This window comes from Myxocyprinus asiaticus, chromosome 17 (genome assembly GCF_019703515.2).
Source record: "Myxocyprinus asiaticus isolate MX2 ecotype Aquarium Trade chromosome 17, UBuf_Myxa_2, whole genome shotgun sequence".
Lineage (NCBI taxonomy): Eukaryota > Metazoa > Chordata > Actinopteri > Cypriniformes > Catostomidae > Myxocyprinus > Myxocyprinus asiaticus.
The window spans coordinates 1,747,548-1,763,458 of record NC_059360.1 but is presented as its reverse complement, the minus strand read 5'-3'; the positions used below and the strand labels follow the sequence as shown (position 1 = coordinate 1,763,458).

General features: G+C 38.8%; 1 protein-coding gene across 3 annotated transcripts in view; it reads right to left on the bottom strand.

The window, feature by feature from the left end:
* Positions 1 to 15,911, bottom strand: part of ttll5 (tubulin tyrosine ligase-like family, member 5) — a 206,760-nt gene that overhangs the window by 78,373 nt on the left and 112,476 nt on the right. For all 3 annotated transcript variants that reach the window (XM_051723166.1, XM_051723165.1, XM_051723168.1), the window contains 4 exons: positions 8,974 to 9,136; positions 3,930 to 4,047; positions 2,443 to 2,589; positions 514 to 608 (listed from right to left, as the gene is read on the bottom strand). In XM_051723166.1, coding sequence (XP_051579126.1) covers positions 514 to 608; positions 2,443 to 2,589; positions 3,930 to 4,047; positions 8,974 to 9,136 — 523 coding nt within the window. The remainder of the gene's footprint in view (positions 1 to 513; positions 609 to 2,442; positions 2,590 to 3,929; positions 4,048 to 8,973; positions 9,137 to 15,911) is intronic.

Sequence of the window (15,911 nt, the reverse complement as noted above, 5' to 3'; positions counted from 1 at the left end):
AGATTGACACTAAAAATTGAATTGAACAATAACAGTGAAGTTTGTTATAGATGCAATAAAATAAACTTTTCACATTTCAAATCGAATGCTTTCTTTTTGCTTCTCCGAAGTCACGCTTGTCAGTCGTCCATGATTTTAGTTATTTAATCTTTTCATTTCATCAAAATTATGGATAATGATTATTTGTAGCGCAACCTCTGAAAGCATCTAAAAGTTCGGCGCTCTTGAACGAGACCCTGCAAAACATAGAGAGCTGGCACGTCCAGCGAAAGTTTACATAGGATAAAAATGGAAAAACAGGGCGATCAGACACAAATGTGTCCGGTGTGAACAGCCCCTTAGACAACAGACATCCTCAAGCGGGCCACTGAAAATATCAAACGGGCCGGATTTGGCCCACGGGTCGCCAGATGAATAGGCCAGACCTACAGTGTAAAGCTGAGAGTATGAAGATTACAAAAGATTTCTACTGGTAAAGGGATGAGCTCTAGCTGCTGATGGCTTCACACCAACCTCGCCTCCAGAATAAACTCCTGGAAAACATTGGAATTGATGCAGCAATCTTCATCTAGAATCTTCTCCAAACTCTCCACCATTTGCTTGGTTTCCTGAGGATTATTAAAGTCCATTCAAACAAGACACTTCACAAGTGAATGCACAACTACACTACCCCATGCATCATTATCTACATTATCTATCTATCTATCTATCTATCTATCTATCTATCTGAGTAAACATTAGCAACTGTTTAGCAGAACATATATAAGTGTTTTGAACATATACAAGGCTTATATACCCTTCAAACTTTAAATATCTCTTCAAAATGCTGAAACGTTCAAACAACACAAGGGATACATAACCTTTCAAATTTGTGGTCGACCGATACGGGTTTTTTAATGGTTGATGCAGAGCAGTGTAATAATGCTAATATATCACCCTATTTATTAGAGTAAAGAACATTCAAAAAAAATTTGCTAACATTTATTTATTAACTTTTATTTAGCACTATATTTACTCAAAGAATTGTAACTGTAAAAATAACAATAAAAAAATATTAAATAAAAAAAAAAAACAAGATTTTGTGTGTTTTAAATGGTAGATTCTGTTTAGTTATCCAATTTTAGTAATTTATTTGCACAAAGAAACTAATATATTAGGAAGAAGAAGAATAACAACAGTGCACACAGCAGTCCAGCAACCACTGACGACATGTGCGCATTAGCAGTTAAACTAATTGTGGGGGCCTGGGTAGCTCAGCAAGTAAAGACGCTGAATACCACCCCTGGATACGAGTTTGAATCCAGGGCATGCTGAGTGACTCCAGCCAGGTCTCCTAAGCAACCAAATTGGTTGCTAGGGAGGGTAGAGTCACATGGGGTAACCTCCTCATGGTCGCTATAATGTGGTTCGCTCTCGGTGGGGTGTGCGGTGAGTTGAGCGTGGATGCCGCGGAGAACAGCATGAAGCCTCCACACGCGCTACGTCTCCGTGGTAACACGTTCAACAAGCCATGTGATAAGATGCACTTATTGACAGTCTCAGACGCGGAGGCAACAGAGATTCATCCTCTGCCGCCCAGATTGAGTCACTACGCCACCACGAGGACTTGGGCATTCCAAATTGCAGAGAAAAGAGGAGAGAAAAATATTTAAAATAATTGTACATACAGTGAACATGACATTTACTTTTAGCGCACGTGAAGCACTTTTACTTTGAAATTGTTCTCACGTGCTCATGCGGATCCAGTGTGAGCAGTAATCTACTGACCACTTTCAGTTTACACAGCACGGATCGCCTGTTTGAAGTGTCACAGGAAGATATATGAGTGCTCCACAGGAAGAAAGAAGAAGTTTTGTGAAATTCGAGAAGTACTGCATATTTGTGGACAGTATATGATAGGAGTTTTATTGATATTTGCCTTTATATCATTAGACAACACAGATAAAAGTTACAGGGAACTGTTGAGGAGAGAGAAGGAGAATGAGACGAGAACACTTTAAACATCATGATCTCCTGCGCATCTGTCACAGCTCTGAAACGCTGAACAGTTTAAATGAGACGTTGTTGTACAATGTCAGTTAACTACAAAACAATCTGTGATTGGCCGTTTACATGTCTCAGACGGCTGCTTCACATGCAAGCTGGAGATTCTCGGTGCACTCGCAGCTTCAGAAACGAATCGGCCAAATGGGAAAATTTATCAGCCAATGCCAATAATTTGCAAATTCCGAAAACTGGCTGATTTATCACCCTCTGCCATATATCGGTTGACCACTATTCAAAATTGCCAACTGCCAAAATATTTGAACTACATAAGGCCTACATAACTTTTCAATTTCAAACTAACCTTCAAACTGTTTTATACTCTCAGGCAAGCAATTATCAAGCCAACGTTCAACGATTCTCTTTTATTCTATTCATTGTTTTGGCCGATACACATACCTCGTTATAGAGCTGGATGAAGTTCCCCAACTGATGGGAGAGGATGCGTTGTCGGTCCTGTTGAGCAAGCTGACGACTGGGCACCTCCATACTCATGTCTTTCTGCAGGTTACTGCTCGCTCGCTTCAGAAAACGCACAACCAACTCCTACACAAATCACACAACAGCACCCATCATATCAGCAGCCATATTTAGTACAAAGTCTTCATGGTATCAGATATACTGAATGAAGTTCATTATAAAGGCAGATATTAGATCAGCATCAATGGTGATATTCTGTAATACCACAACAAACACGTCTGTGAGCAGCATAAACAAAAGCAATAAGCCAATGCCTAAAACCCCCTTCACCGTGGTAAAATTACTGCAGCACATGGCATCAAGTGGCTTATTGCTTTGTTAGACAACACAAGACCAATGTTCATTAAATAATGAATTTTATTAATCATAATAATAAAAATAAACACATTTTCTGGCAAGTAATATAGTTCATTAGTCAAACTGTAAATGTAGTTGTGTTTTATTGTTAACTGTGTATACGAGTTAATACACATATTAACACACTTTCTTTTCAAATTGATTGCGCTCTGTCTAGCTGTTTTTAAAGACCCCAAGAAATGGCTTGATGATCGCAGTTTTCTTGCCTGTTTTAATGTTTCCTATTGAAACAGGAAGTTTGGAACAGGACATGTTGGGATTCATCATTTTTTAAATAGCCAATAAAATTTAGTTCATCACAGCTGTGAACCATGATTTGCTATTGCTATTGATAGTCAGATGCAGGTGGTATCAGGGGAGACACATTCTCAATCCAGAGAGCATTTGTTCGGACACAAAACTGGATATATTCCTCTGAGTGTGCTAAAAGTGACTTTTAAGAACTTTTAGGAGTACACTAGCATATAAATGACCTTAATGCTAACAGACATGAAATAACAGCCACAAAACTTCAAGATCTTTTACAAAAGCACATGTCCTGAGTGAACAGCCCATAGGCTTGGATAACACAGTGTCTGCTAACTACAGTTAACAGCACTAAACACACTCTTAGTAGCGTTTGTTAGCTACTGTCACTGGGTCTGCTCCAGCACCACGTTCCCACCAGAAGCCTGCGGTCGGCTAATGAGCGGCACCTTGTTGTACCAGCACAAATAGGCATTAAAACACTTTCCCAGACTTTCGGTTTCACTGTACCTCATTGGTGGAATGACTCACTCTCTGTCTTCAAAAAAACGGCTAAAAAGGCATCTTTTCCATAAGAACTTAAAAAATGCACTCATAATATATATAGTTACACTCTAATCTGTCTTGGATACTACTATTCTGATGCTAGTGAAACTTTGTAATTCAGCACTTTTCGTACCGCTGTCTTCCTAAAGATGTCTAGCTTATGATGTATTATTCCTCTTTTGTAAGTCGCTTTGGATAAAATGTATTTTTATCACTTACTTACAGATATTTAAATTAAACAGTAATCTTTATTTTACCATCTGATCGTGGTCTTTCTGTGTCCATGCAGGGCTTCTGTGTTGTCTGCTCTCTGCCAGCAGTCGCAGCTGCACACGATGCAGGTAAGAGGAGAAGGCCATGCGCGCTTGTACTTTACTGCAGCACAAAGAGGATTTTTAAGTGTTTTGAAATGAGAGAATGTGAAAGAGGAGAAGAAACTAACAGAATGTAAACACCAGGGTTGGGCAAAATTAGAAAAATTGTCTCCCTTCCAATTCATGAATGTGAATTTGAATTGAACTGTCCACACCCACATGGACGTTTAATTGGAATTTGCAATGACAGGAAGAGGAATTTACAGAATTGCAATTCCAATAAATTTGACATGAATTCAATTCTGGGAGCATTCCTGGAAATTAAGTGTTCGATTTAACACGTTTATTTAGTATGATTAAGGCAGGACAAATGAGTAGTCCTACCTTAAAAATGTAGTCACTATTATTAACTAATATGGAAACATGATTAAATAATCAGTAAGTAATAGCAAATTAATAACTGTGGTAGTTCACTATACACCTATTAATTAGGTAATTAATAACTACTGAATTGTATTTGCCTTAAAACTCTGGTGCATTTTGGGCTGCCGTCTGCAATTTTCACACTCAAATTTAAAAGCTCACCATTCAAACATACTGTAAACCAATTGCAAAAACTTGGTCTCATTTTTCAGATCTGAAATGTAGGTGGTGCTCTAACGCATCTCGTCCCTAACAGATGTGCTCTTCCATAGACATTCAGTCTAATTTTCAGTTCAAGCACCATCCTCATTGTTTCATCAAATATCTTGGCCTCTGAGTGGACTAGAAGCTCAAACTAGGTGCCATTAGAAAGCTCTCGCATTTGTGATGATTTATAACATGTTATAATCAATAGACTATTTTTATGATGATTTGTTTAGCATGCTTTTCCTTCGGGATGGCATATTTTGTTCTGGACAGCTAAGATATAACATTGGATTATTCACACAAGCAAGCTCACAGACAAGTAAAAAATGGCTCATTTTTTTTTAGAGAACTTCCAAAGGTAAAAGGAGATATAATGTTTTTAGCTATTTGGGGTTTACAGCAGCAGTTATCAGAGCATAAAAGAGACGCTTGTATTTGATATCTCAAAGAAATCATATTTCATTTCAAATTAAGTCATTTCAAAATCTTTTGAACTGTGGTATTAGGACAACAAAAGAAACTTTCATTTGATATAAGACTTGTCTATTTAAATACTATGTGAAATACATCTATATTAATATTTATACCACATTACCTCTAGGTGGGGCTAATCTGCGATGTGGATGTTTTCAGGCTTCATTTTGTTATTTTATGTAACAAATTCAAAAGTGATTGTGCTCTATGAAAAGTTCAGATTCTACGCTTTCAAATGATGCCACATTTGCCTGACTGATGTATCCGGAGACTTTTTAAGCGTAAACTTACTTTGCAATATAGTGTCCCTCTCTGGACCCTCCAGCGGGTCCACAGAGTTTAAGTTAACTAACTATGGCTATTTTAAAATAACTACTAATTCATTATAATTAAATTAATTACTAAATTGAATTCCTATTAAAGAACACATGAGGAACATGCTTCTTTTTCATGCATTCTATATGATGATAAAAACATAATCGTTCACATTTTGACACTGGATTTTAAGGAGTTAATGTTGTGATGAGTAATGAATTTGTAGTTTATTTCAAATTAGCCACAGTTGGTTAAAAGTAATGGCTAAAGTGTTCATGTAGTACTACTCATTTGTCCTGCATTAATTCCTGTATAGTTACCCATTTATGATACAAAAAAAGTGCTACCATTTATTTATTATAATGAAATACAAATTCCTATAGGTGGCATTTAAAACAATGATTAATAATATAATGGTTCTGAAAATAGCCTAAATGGTGTTTGTATGATAACATACTTATGGATAATTCACACTGCAATTTCTATAAATTAAATTTTATTTAAATTTTACTTCACTACTAAATTCAAATTTAAACTCAGGACTTGAATTGGAATGAAATTAAATTCCTAATGGTGCTCAACCCTGGTTAATGCAGACACCATGTACACTGAATAAATTAATTTGTGCTCCTTGTTGAATTTAGTTACTTAAAATAAGCTAAGAGCAAAAATGAGATAAAATGAGGTAACATAATTCTTAATTTTTTTTTCATAACTTAAATTTCATTGTGTGCAATCAATTTAAATGTGTAAAATTGAAGTTCACTTAATTCATTTGCGTTGTGACAAATTAAATAATTTTTATTGGTCATAACCTGATGTACATGTGATGTCAGGTCCCCAGCATGAGTAAAAACTTTTGATTGCAGTATTTGCACTGGTGTTGTTGTGTTTGTTTTTATCTAGTAGATGTGACACAATACATTTAAGTTCGTACAACAAGACTTGATGAAGTTCATTCAAATAAATTAAGTTTTGCTGAAAAAATTATATTAAATTGTGTTGAAAAGTTTTCCTTAATTTTATTCAGTTCCTTGAATATTTGTATTTTTTGAATGGAGGACAAAAAATGTATTTTTTGTGTGAATTAATTATGGCCCACTACCAGTGTACTGTCTTATGCTGTACAACAAAAGAATGAGTATATCTTGATTTATGAAACGCCCTCCCCCTGGTCCAACAACCATGAGCTATTTACATGCCCTTGATGAACACGAGATAAGCTACAAAAGTAGAATGAAACGGAAAAGAAATGTTTTGGAGAAAGCCATCAAACATAAAAAATGATGCACAGTACTGTAACGGGCCTGGTCCTTCTCGGCGCTGGCAGGCGCAAAGGAATTTCTACCAACTCAGACATGTCATTATAATTCCTTGCTCAAATTACAATTCTGACTCTTGGACTGAGCGGAGAGGAAACTGGAATCTTTTTTGCACTTTGGACAGGAGTATGTAATATTCATTAATGTCAGCGTATGAAAAGAGAGGGACTAAATATTTTCGTAGGGCTATTGCATAACGTGTGGGGGGAGGGAAAATGTTTCAAGTGCGTCCAGGACTCCTGCAAAACGTTAAACAAAAGAAAGACAGTCTGACTCCAGCAATTAGGCGGCCAACGAGAGCGAGCAGTTCTGCAGCGAGGTCAGGGCTGACGTGTCAGATTGGCCAGTTTGAGAGGAATCCACTTCCTGTGAGAATTAGACAGCAAGGAGTCAGTGAAAGTAGCGGTGAAAACAAGTGAAGGAGCTGGGTGAAAAGGATACCACGGAGCTGCCAGAGTCTCACAGCCTCTTTAAGCAAGTGTATGTGTGTGTTTCTTCACAGCACCTGGTCTAATTTTTCCACAAACATGGTTAGCCACTAGACAACTAATCCAGATGGACGAAGGAAAGACGGAGGTATTTAATTCAGAAAAGCATCAAGAAATGCTGAAAAAGCCAAAAGCCGGTTGCTGCACTGCAAAACATTATTTTCAAGACAAGTATTTTTGTCTTGTTTTCCAGTAAAAATATCGAAACATTCTTAAAACATGATTTATTTACTTGACAAGCAAACTGGCATAAGATTTTAAGTCTTGTTTTGAGAGAAATCTAATAAAATTTTGTGAGATTATGCTTAAAATAAGAAAAATAAATTTGTTTTCCCTTTGGCAGATTTTTTTTCTTGTTTTGAGTCTAAAGTTCACTCAATTTTGTCAGATTTATCTTAAAACAAGACTTAATATCTTATCCCATTTTGCTTAACATGTAAATAAATCACATTTTAAGAATGTTTCGATAATTTTACAGGAAAACAAGACAAAAATACTTCAGTTTATCAGTTTATCATTTTTTTGCAGTGTGGGAATCAGGAACCTGTTTGTATTAATAATGTTTTACGAAAAACAAATTGTATTAATCACGATTAATCCCAAATACTCTATCACAATTTGCTAAGAAAGTCCCCCAAATAAAGATAATTTAATAAATAATAATTTAAGCAATTATAAGTATAATAATTATAATAATTCAGATTTTTCAAGTATATTACATTGCTGTGGCAGACGATTAAAGCATTTATTAGACTGTACAAAAAGTGGCTTTAATATTTGTGCCTATTGTTTGTTTTATTTCCAGATGGACGCTCTTGAAGTGTTAAGCATCTCATTTCAGCATTTTGAGCCATAAACACGCATTTTACGAAGCTTTGTAGAGTTAAAAGTAGATTGAAATTTCACATGTCGAAAGTCAGCTGGCTCTGCCCAAAGGATTTTAAACACAAAAGGGCATCATCAGTGAAAGGCTCCATATATATTATGTGCTTTGGCGAGGCACGCTGCCTGTACAGCCCAAGCTGAGACTGCCCCCTGTTGACTGCGGAATGCAACAGCAAGGCTTTTTACAGAATTTAGGGGGCATGATTAATTGCGTTAATTTTTTTAACACTTTATATTTCACATAATTAATCATACTAAATAAACGTGTTAAATTGAAAGCCCTAATTATTCTTGGCTAATGATACATTACACCATAGGCATTGTACATTTCGCCACATCTTTTCATTCTTTTGATGCGCTGTTTTTGTCTACACCATCCTTTGGGGCTGCTCAAACCGAACATGCTTTTGCATCTGTCCACGCTATTCTTTAATTGTTTTTCTATATTAACAATTGCTAGACAGCCATCTTTGTCCATTGTGATTTTTTATACACCGTGTCAAGTTAGAAACGTGTCTCGAGACACCCGCTTTCTGCTCTGTTTGTGGCACTGCATCTAGTTATTTAGCCAAGTATGTGTTTGGTGTGAATGACCACTTTATCTTTCTTTAATCCAACATCTTCGAGTGATGACATGGCTGAGCTTTTGAAACATTCAGGAATAAAGCAATAAAAAAATTACAAATATTGTTCAATAATAATATGATATCTTAAAGGGGATTTATTGGTTTAGTTGGCTATTTTTTAATTTATGAATATGATCCTGCATTTGACCATATTTAAATCCATTCACAGAATCCCACAGATTTCCCCCTGCAATCAGTGGAGAAAATGAGATACACAGAACCTGCAGACTTATGTGTTCACACTAACCTGAGGTCCCATCCTTGCTGGAGAATGTGCAGCAGATTGACTTTGGGTCTTGACTGTTGTTCCAGTGGATTGTGTGTCATATGTAGATGAGATGATTGCAGCTCCGCCTCCCCATCAGCCCTGTCCTCATTCTCACTTAAGTGAGGGGAAGACAATTTGGGACCTAAAACACACACACACATAAGTATCATATACGACAATTTAACTACAGTGGCAAGAAAATGTATGTGAACCCTTTGGAATTAGCTAGTTTTCTGCATTAATTGGTCATAAAATGTGATCTCATCTTCATCAAAGTCACATGTATAGACAAACACAATATGGTTGATCTAACAACACACAATTATAATCTTTCATGTCTTTATTGGACACATCCCATTAAACATTCACAGTACTGTGGAAAAAGTAAGTGAACCCTTGGATTTAATAATTGGTCGATCCTCCTTTAGCATCAATAACCTCAACCAAGCATTTCCGGTAGCTGCGGATTAGACCTGCACAACGTTCAGAAGGAATTTTGGAGCATTCTTCCGTACAGAACTGCTTCAGCTCAGACATATTCTTAGGATGTCTGGTGTGAACGGCTCTCTTGAGGTCATTCCACAGCATCTCTATTGGGTTAAGATCTGGGCTCTGACTGAGACACTCCAAAAAGTGGATTTTCTTTTTTTGAAGCCATCCTGTAGTGGATTTACTTCGATGTTTAGGGTCATTGTCCTGCTGCATCACCCAACTTCTACTGAGCTTCAGCTGGTGCACAGCCACTCTGACATTATCATGTAGGATATCTTGATAAACTCAGGAATTAATTTTTCCTCAATGATGGCAAACGGTCCAGGCCCCGAAGCAAATAATGATGCTCCCTCAACCGTACTTCACCATTTGGATGATGTTTTATGTCAGTAGAACGATGGCGCCACAGATGGCCGCATCGGTATGGAGCTCTCCAGTTCTTTTGCTGTTTTTGTTTGTTTGTCCTGTGTTTAATAATATATTTCAGATCAGTTTTACCAGAGACAAGCTGCTGAATATTCGGCAGCACATACCAGACAATCTTTAACAGTTTTTTTTATTATTCTGACATTTTGCTGGACATTTTAGTCAGAGGAGCAGCGGTGCTGTACAAGTGCGTTAAGAGACGCAACTGTGGGAAGCGAGCCAGCGCGCTGGTCAAGCTCCGACAGCACAGCTTTCGAACCGCACTGCCAAGCATCCATCTAGCGAATCTCCACTCACTTTCTAACAAAATGGACAAATTTCTTCTCCTCACCCGCAAAAATAAGGACTTTGCAAATTCTGCTGCATTGTGCTTCATGGAAACCTGGCTGAGTGAAGCCATTACGGACAGAACATTACATCTACCGGGCTTCCAGCTGTTCAGAATAGATTGCACCGTGGAGTTATCGGGGAAAATGAGAGGCGGTGGAACGCGTTTTTACATTAACGAATGTTGGTGTACAGATGTAACAACACTGAAGATGTGCTGTCCTAATTTAGAGGTGCTCTTCATAAACTGTGAGCACAGCGCTGCAACAGTTGGCTGATCAGATCACAGACATGGAACAACAATACCCAGACTCATTATTATTCTAGGAGATTTTAATAAGGCAAAGCTCACACGTGAACTGCCAAAATACAGATAGCACATTACATGCCCCACCAGAGACAGAAATACACTGGACCACTGCTACAAAACATTAAAGGATGCATATCGCTCTGTCCCACGTGCAGCTTTGGGACTCTCTGATCACTGTCTGGTTCATCTTCTTCCTATCTACAGGCAGAAACCAAAATAAGCTAAACCTGTAGAAAAGACTGTAAAGAGATGGACCACTGAAGCAGAGCTGGAACTACAAACCTGCTTTGACTACACTGATTGGAGTGTTTTTGAGGTTGCAGCCACCGACCTGGACGAGCTCACATATACTGTGACATCATATATCAGTTTCTATGAGGACATGTGCATTCCTATTAGGACTTATTTAACATACAACAACAACAAACCATGGTTTACAGCAAAACTCAGGCAGCTTAGTCAGGCCAAAGAGGATGCTTACAGAACTGGAGATAAAATCTTGTATAATCAAGTCAAAAACTGACTGACAAAGGAGATCAGAATGACTAAAAGAAGCTATTCTGAAAAGCTGAAAAAACAGTTTTCAGCTAATGACCCTGCATCAGTGTGGAGAGTCCTGAAAGACTTTAACAACTACAAGACACCATCCCCCAACACTGCAGGGAATCAACAACTGGCTGATGACCTAAATGTGTTTTACTGTAGCTCTGAAAAGCCCAGTCTCACACCCCACACCCGCTCTGATCTTCACAGCACACAAACATTTACACCTCCTGCAACCCACCTCTCCTGCTACTCAACCTGCACTTAAGATCTGTGAAGAGGATGTGTGCCAGGTCTTCCGGAAACAGAAGACAAGAAAAGCACAGGGCCCAGATTGTCCTGTGCTGACCAGCTGGCCCCCATCTTCACACAGATTTTCAACAGATCACTGGAGCAGTGTGAAGTTCCCTGCTGCTTCAAACACTCCACAATCATCCCGTCCCAAAGAAACCCAAGATCAAAGGACTTAATGACAACAGACCCGTCACTCTGACATTTCTGGTCATGAAGTCATTTGAGAGACTGATGTTGGCCCACCTGATGAACATCACTGAACCCTTTATGGATCCCCTGCAGTTTGCCTATCAAGCAAAGAGGTCTGTGGATGATGCAGTCAATATGGGACTGCATTACATACTTCAACATCTAGACAGACCAGGGACTTATGCAATGATACTATTTGTTGTCTTTAGTTTGGCTTTTAACACCATCATCCCAGCTCTCCTATGGACTAAATTAACCCAGCTCTCTGTTCCTACCTCTATCTGTCAGTGGATCATCAGCTTTCTGACAGACAGGCAGCAGCTAGTGGGAATGGGGAAATTCACCTCCAGCACATGTACAATCAGCATTGGTGCCCCCCAGGGATGTGTACCCTCCCCACTACTCTTCTCCCTGTACACAAATGACTGCACCACCAAGGACCCTTCTGTTAAGCTCCTGAAGTATGCAGACGACACTACAGTCATTGGCCTCATCCAAGATGCTGATGAGTCTGCATACAGAAGGGAAGTTGAACATCTGGCCATCTAGTGCAGTCAAAACAAACTGGAGCTGGATACGCTCAAAACAGTGGAGATGATAGTGGACTTTAGGAGGAACACCCCAACATTGACCCCCCTCACCATTCTGAACAGCACTGTGGCAGCAGTGGAGTCATTCAGGTTCCTGGGCACTACAATCTCATAGGACATTAAGTGGGAGATCCACATAGACTCAATTTTGAAAAAGGCCCAGCAGAGGTTGTACTTCCTTCATCAGCTGAGGAAGTCCAACCTGCCACAGGTGCTGCTGATACAGTTTTACTTAGCAGTCACTGAGTTTGTCCTTTGCACTTCTATAACTGTCTGGTTTGGTTCAGCCACCAAGTCAGACATCAGAAGACTTCAAAGGATAGTTCAGACTGCTAGTGAGAGGATTGAGAGGATGAGAGGATTATTGGCGCTCCCCTTCCCACCCTGTTAGAACTGTATACATCCAGAGCGACGAAAAGGGCTGGTAAAATCACTCTTGACCCCATTCACCCAGCCCACTACCTTTTCGAACTGTTGCCCTCTGGCCGGCACTACAGAGCACTGAGCACCAGAACAGCCAGGCACAGGAACATGTTTTTCCCTCAGGCCATCCACCCCATGAACAGTTAAAACTGCCCCCAAATACTTTCCTTTTGTCAATACAACCATGTGCGATATTCAGTCCATCCATTTCTACTTATATCCATATTTCATTTATATTCTTTAACATATCCTACCTCTTCTTCAATGCATTACATCACCTGCACAGAACTGTATATCTGTATATAAAATATTCGAACAACATTATCGCTCTATTGTATATTTCTCTTTTTTTCATCTGTTATATCTTATTTTTTTATGTCACTATATGTATATACAGTATGTTTCAATGTATACGTTTTTATGTATGTATATACGGTTGCATTTGCACTGGAAGCTTCTGTCACCAAGACAAATTCCTTGTGCTTGTAAGCATACTTGGCAATAAAGCTCATTCTGATTCTGATGTTTTTACGTTGGTATGCAGTGCCCTTTTTACGCCATACGTAGTGCTGCGTGTTCTTCCCAAACTATTCAACCTTAGTTTCACCAGTCCACAAAACATTCCCAGTAGCGTTGTTTTTGTTGAAAAGCAGCGGCTTCCTTCGTGGTGTCCTGCAATGGACACCATGCCTGTTTAATGTTGTAAACCAGTTTCAATGATTCCTTCAAGTCTTTAGCTGTCACTCTAGGGATCTTTTTTACCTCATTGGGCATTCTGTGGTGTGCCCTTTGAGTCATCTGGCTGGACTGCCACTTCTAGGGAGAGTAGCCACATTACTAAATCATCTCCATTTCTAGACAATTTGTCTAACTGTTTAAGTTAACATTAAGTTTTAATGCTTCCACAAAGTTTCTAATATCCTCTTCAGTAGATGAAGACGTGGAGCTATAAAGATCAAGATAGCATTCTTTAAAAGCATTATTAATATCAATGACTGAGGTAAATATTTCACCACCAGCAGATTTCACTGAGGGAATGGTAGAAAAAGTCTCTCTCTGTTTTATATATCTAGCCAAAAGCTTCCCTGCTTTGTCCCCTGACTCAAAGTATGACTGTCTTGCACTGAATAGCCAAAACTCCACCTTCCATGACAAAATAGTATTATATCTGTATTTCAACTGGGTCAGTTCTCTGATGCCATTAGACGACATTTGGTGCTTCAGCTCTGCCTCGGCACTTTTAATATTCCCTTCCAATTCCACAAGTTCTTGTGCTTTGGATTTTTTGGTGAATGAGGCATACTGTATGATCCAGCCCCTAAGAACCACCTTAAGTGCCTCCCAAGCCACAGCCACAGAGGATACTTAGGACCAGTTGGTCTCCATATGGACATTGATTTCAGCCTTTAGCATTTGTTGGAATTCAGGATTTTGCAAAAGGGATACATTAAAGCGGCAACTATATGATTTCCTTTTCTCAATATGTGGCAACACCTCTAAACACACCAGGGCGTGATCTGAAACTAAAATGTTTCCAATTGAGCAATCAACAACAGATGAAATGAGGAATTAGATATAAAAAAATAAATAAATAAATAAATAAAAAATAAATAAAAATTATATTCTAGAATAAATCTTATGGACTGATGGTTTCAAAAGTCTCCAAATATCTGTAAGACCAAGATTTGTACACATCCTGTGAAGCGTCAATGTTTCTCTAGGGGGCTTGCACATTTTTGCTTCACTATGATCAAGGAGTCCATCAAAAGATTAAAGTCTCCTCCCAATATTATATCATGAGGGGTGCCAGCGGCTTGCAACATCCCTTCATGATCTATAAAAAAGCCCTGATCATCAACGTTAGGTGCATATATATTAGCATAAATAAGACTTTATCCCTGAATTTCAGCTAAAACAATAATGACGCTTCCTAATTTATCTTTACTCTGTTTGAGACATTTGAATTGTAGATGTTTACTTATCAGTGTAATGACTCCCCAGATTTTACTCAAGCCAGCACTATAAAAAAAATGCCCACCCCATAACATCCCAAATTTTTCAGCTTCCTGCGGAGAAAGGTGCGTTTCTTGAAGAAACACTATATCATATTTCTTACGCTTGAGAAATAACCTTCCTTCTTTTTATGGGGTGCCCCAACCCATTCACATTCCACGTGGAGAGAGACAATCCACTCATATTAACATTTGACATACAAGAAAAAATAGATTGTGTCTCAAAAACTAAATTATAAAGACCACATTCCAACATTAGTGCAACCATTAGAACTCGAACATCCCCCAAAACCAAACAAACAGAAAAAAGAAAAACGTGCGCATTAACCCCGCGCACGACAGCGCCAACTGATGTCCATCCCTCCAAATTCAAACAGTCCATGTATGCCTACAAGAGCCCCTGCGATAACTTTGCCGTCGGATTACTCAAGTCCGGTGTTTCTATGTGAGACAGAATTGCACAGCAAAAGACAATCTATAAAACAAACTCCAGCCAGTAGGTGGATTAAACACAAAGAGCATGTAGATTCATCCACAAAATTGTCCCGAAGGTGTGTTACTCCACAAAACAAGCTCCAGCCGCTAGCGGAACCAGCACAAAAAGAAAAAAAAAGGTACTCAGTTTCCTTGAACAGTCAAGCGAATGTTCAGTGAGCCGTTCCACTCAGCTGCAAGATGAGTACAACAAATGACCTAAACACTCCAATATCTTCCAAGAAATACTCCACAAAACAAACTCCAGCCAATAGGAGGAATAAACACAAAGAGCGTGCAGATTCATCCACAAAACTGTCCCGAAGGTGTGTTACTCCACAAAACAAACTCCAGCCGATAGGCGGAACCAGCACGAAAAAAAAAAAAAAAAGGCACTCAGTTTCCTTGAACAGTCAAGTGAATGTTCAGTGAGCTGGTCCACTTGGCTGCAACGTGAGTACCACAAGATAACTTACTCCATTTACTTTATAAAGGATACTGCTTGCTGTGGGGGCATGTGAATGTTTTACTGCCATCCTTAGCATCTATTCTCAATTTGGCCAGGAATATCAGTGCAAAAGCGACCTTCTGTTGATTTCTTGCATTCCTTGAATCGATCACGTTTCTCTCGTCAAATTCGCAAAGTCTGGGAACAAGAAAATGCTGTGGTTCTTCCAAGAAAGCCTTCCTTCACTCCTTACCTCGTGTAACACAAGATCTTTATCGGATGACCAGAATTGATCGGGGCCTGCCTCCTTCAGTGAATCGCCAAGACGGAATCCTGTGAGCTCGCTCAATTTCCAGCTTATGGCCTGCTATGTCGAGCAGATTCTGAAA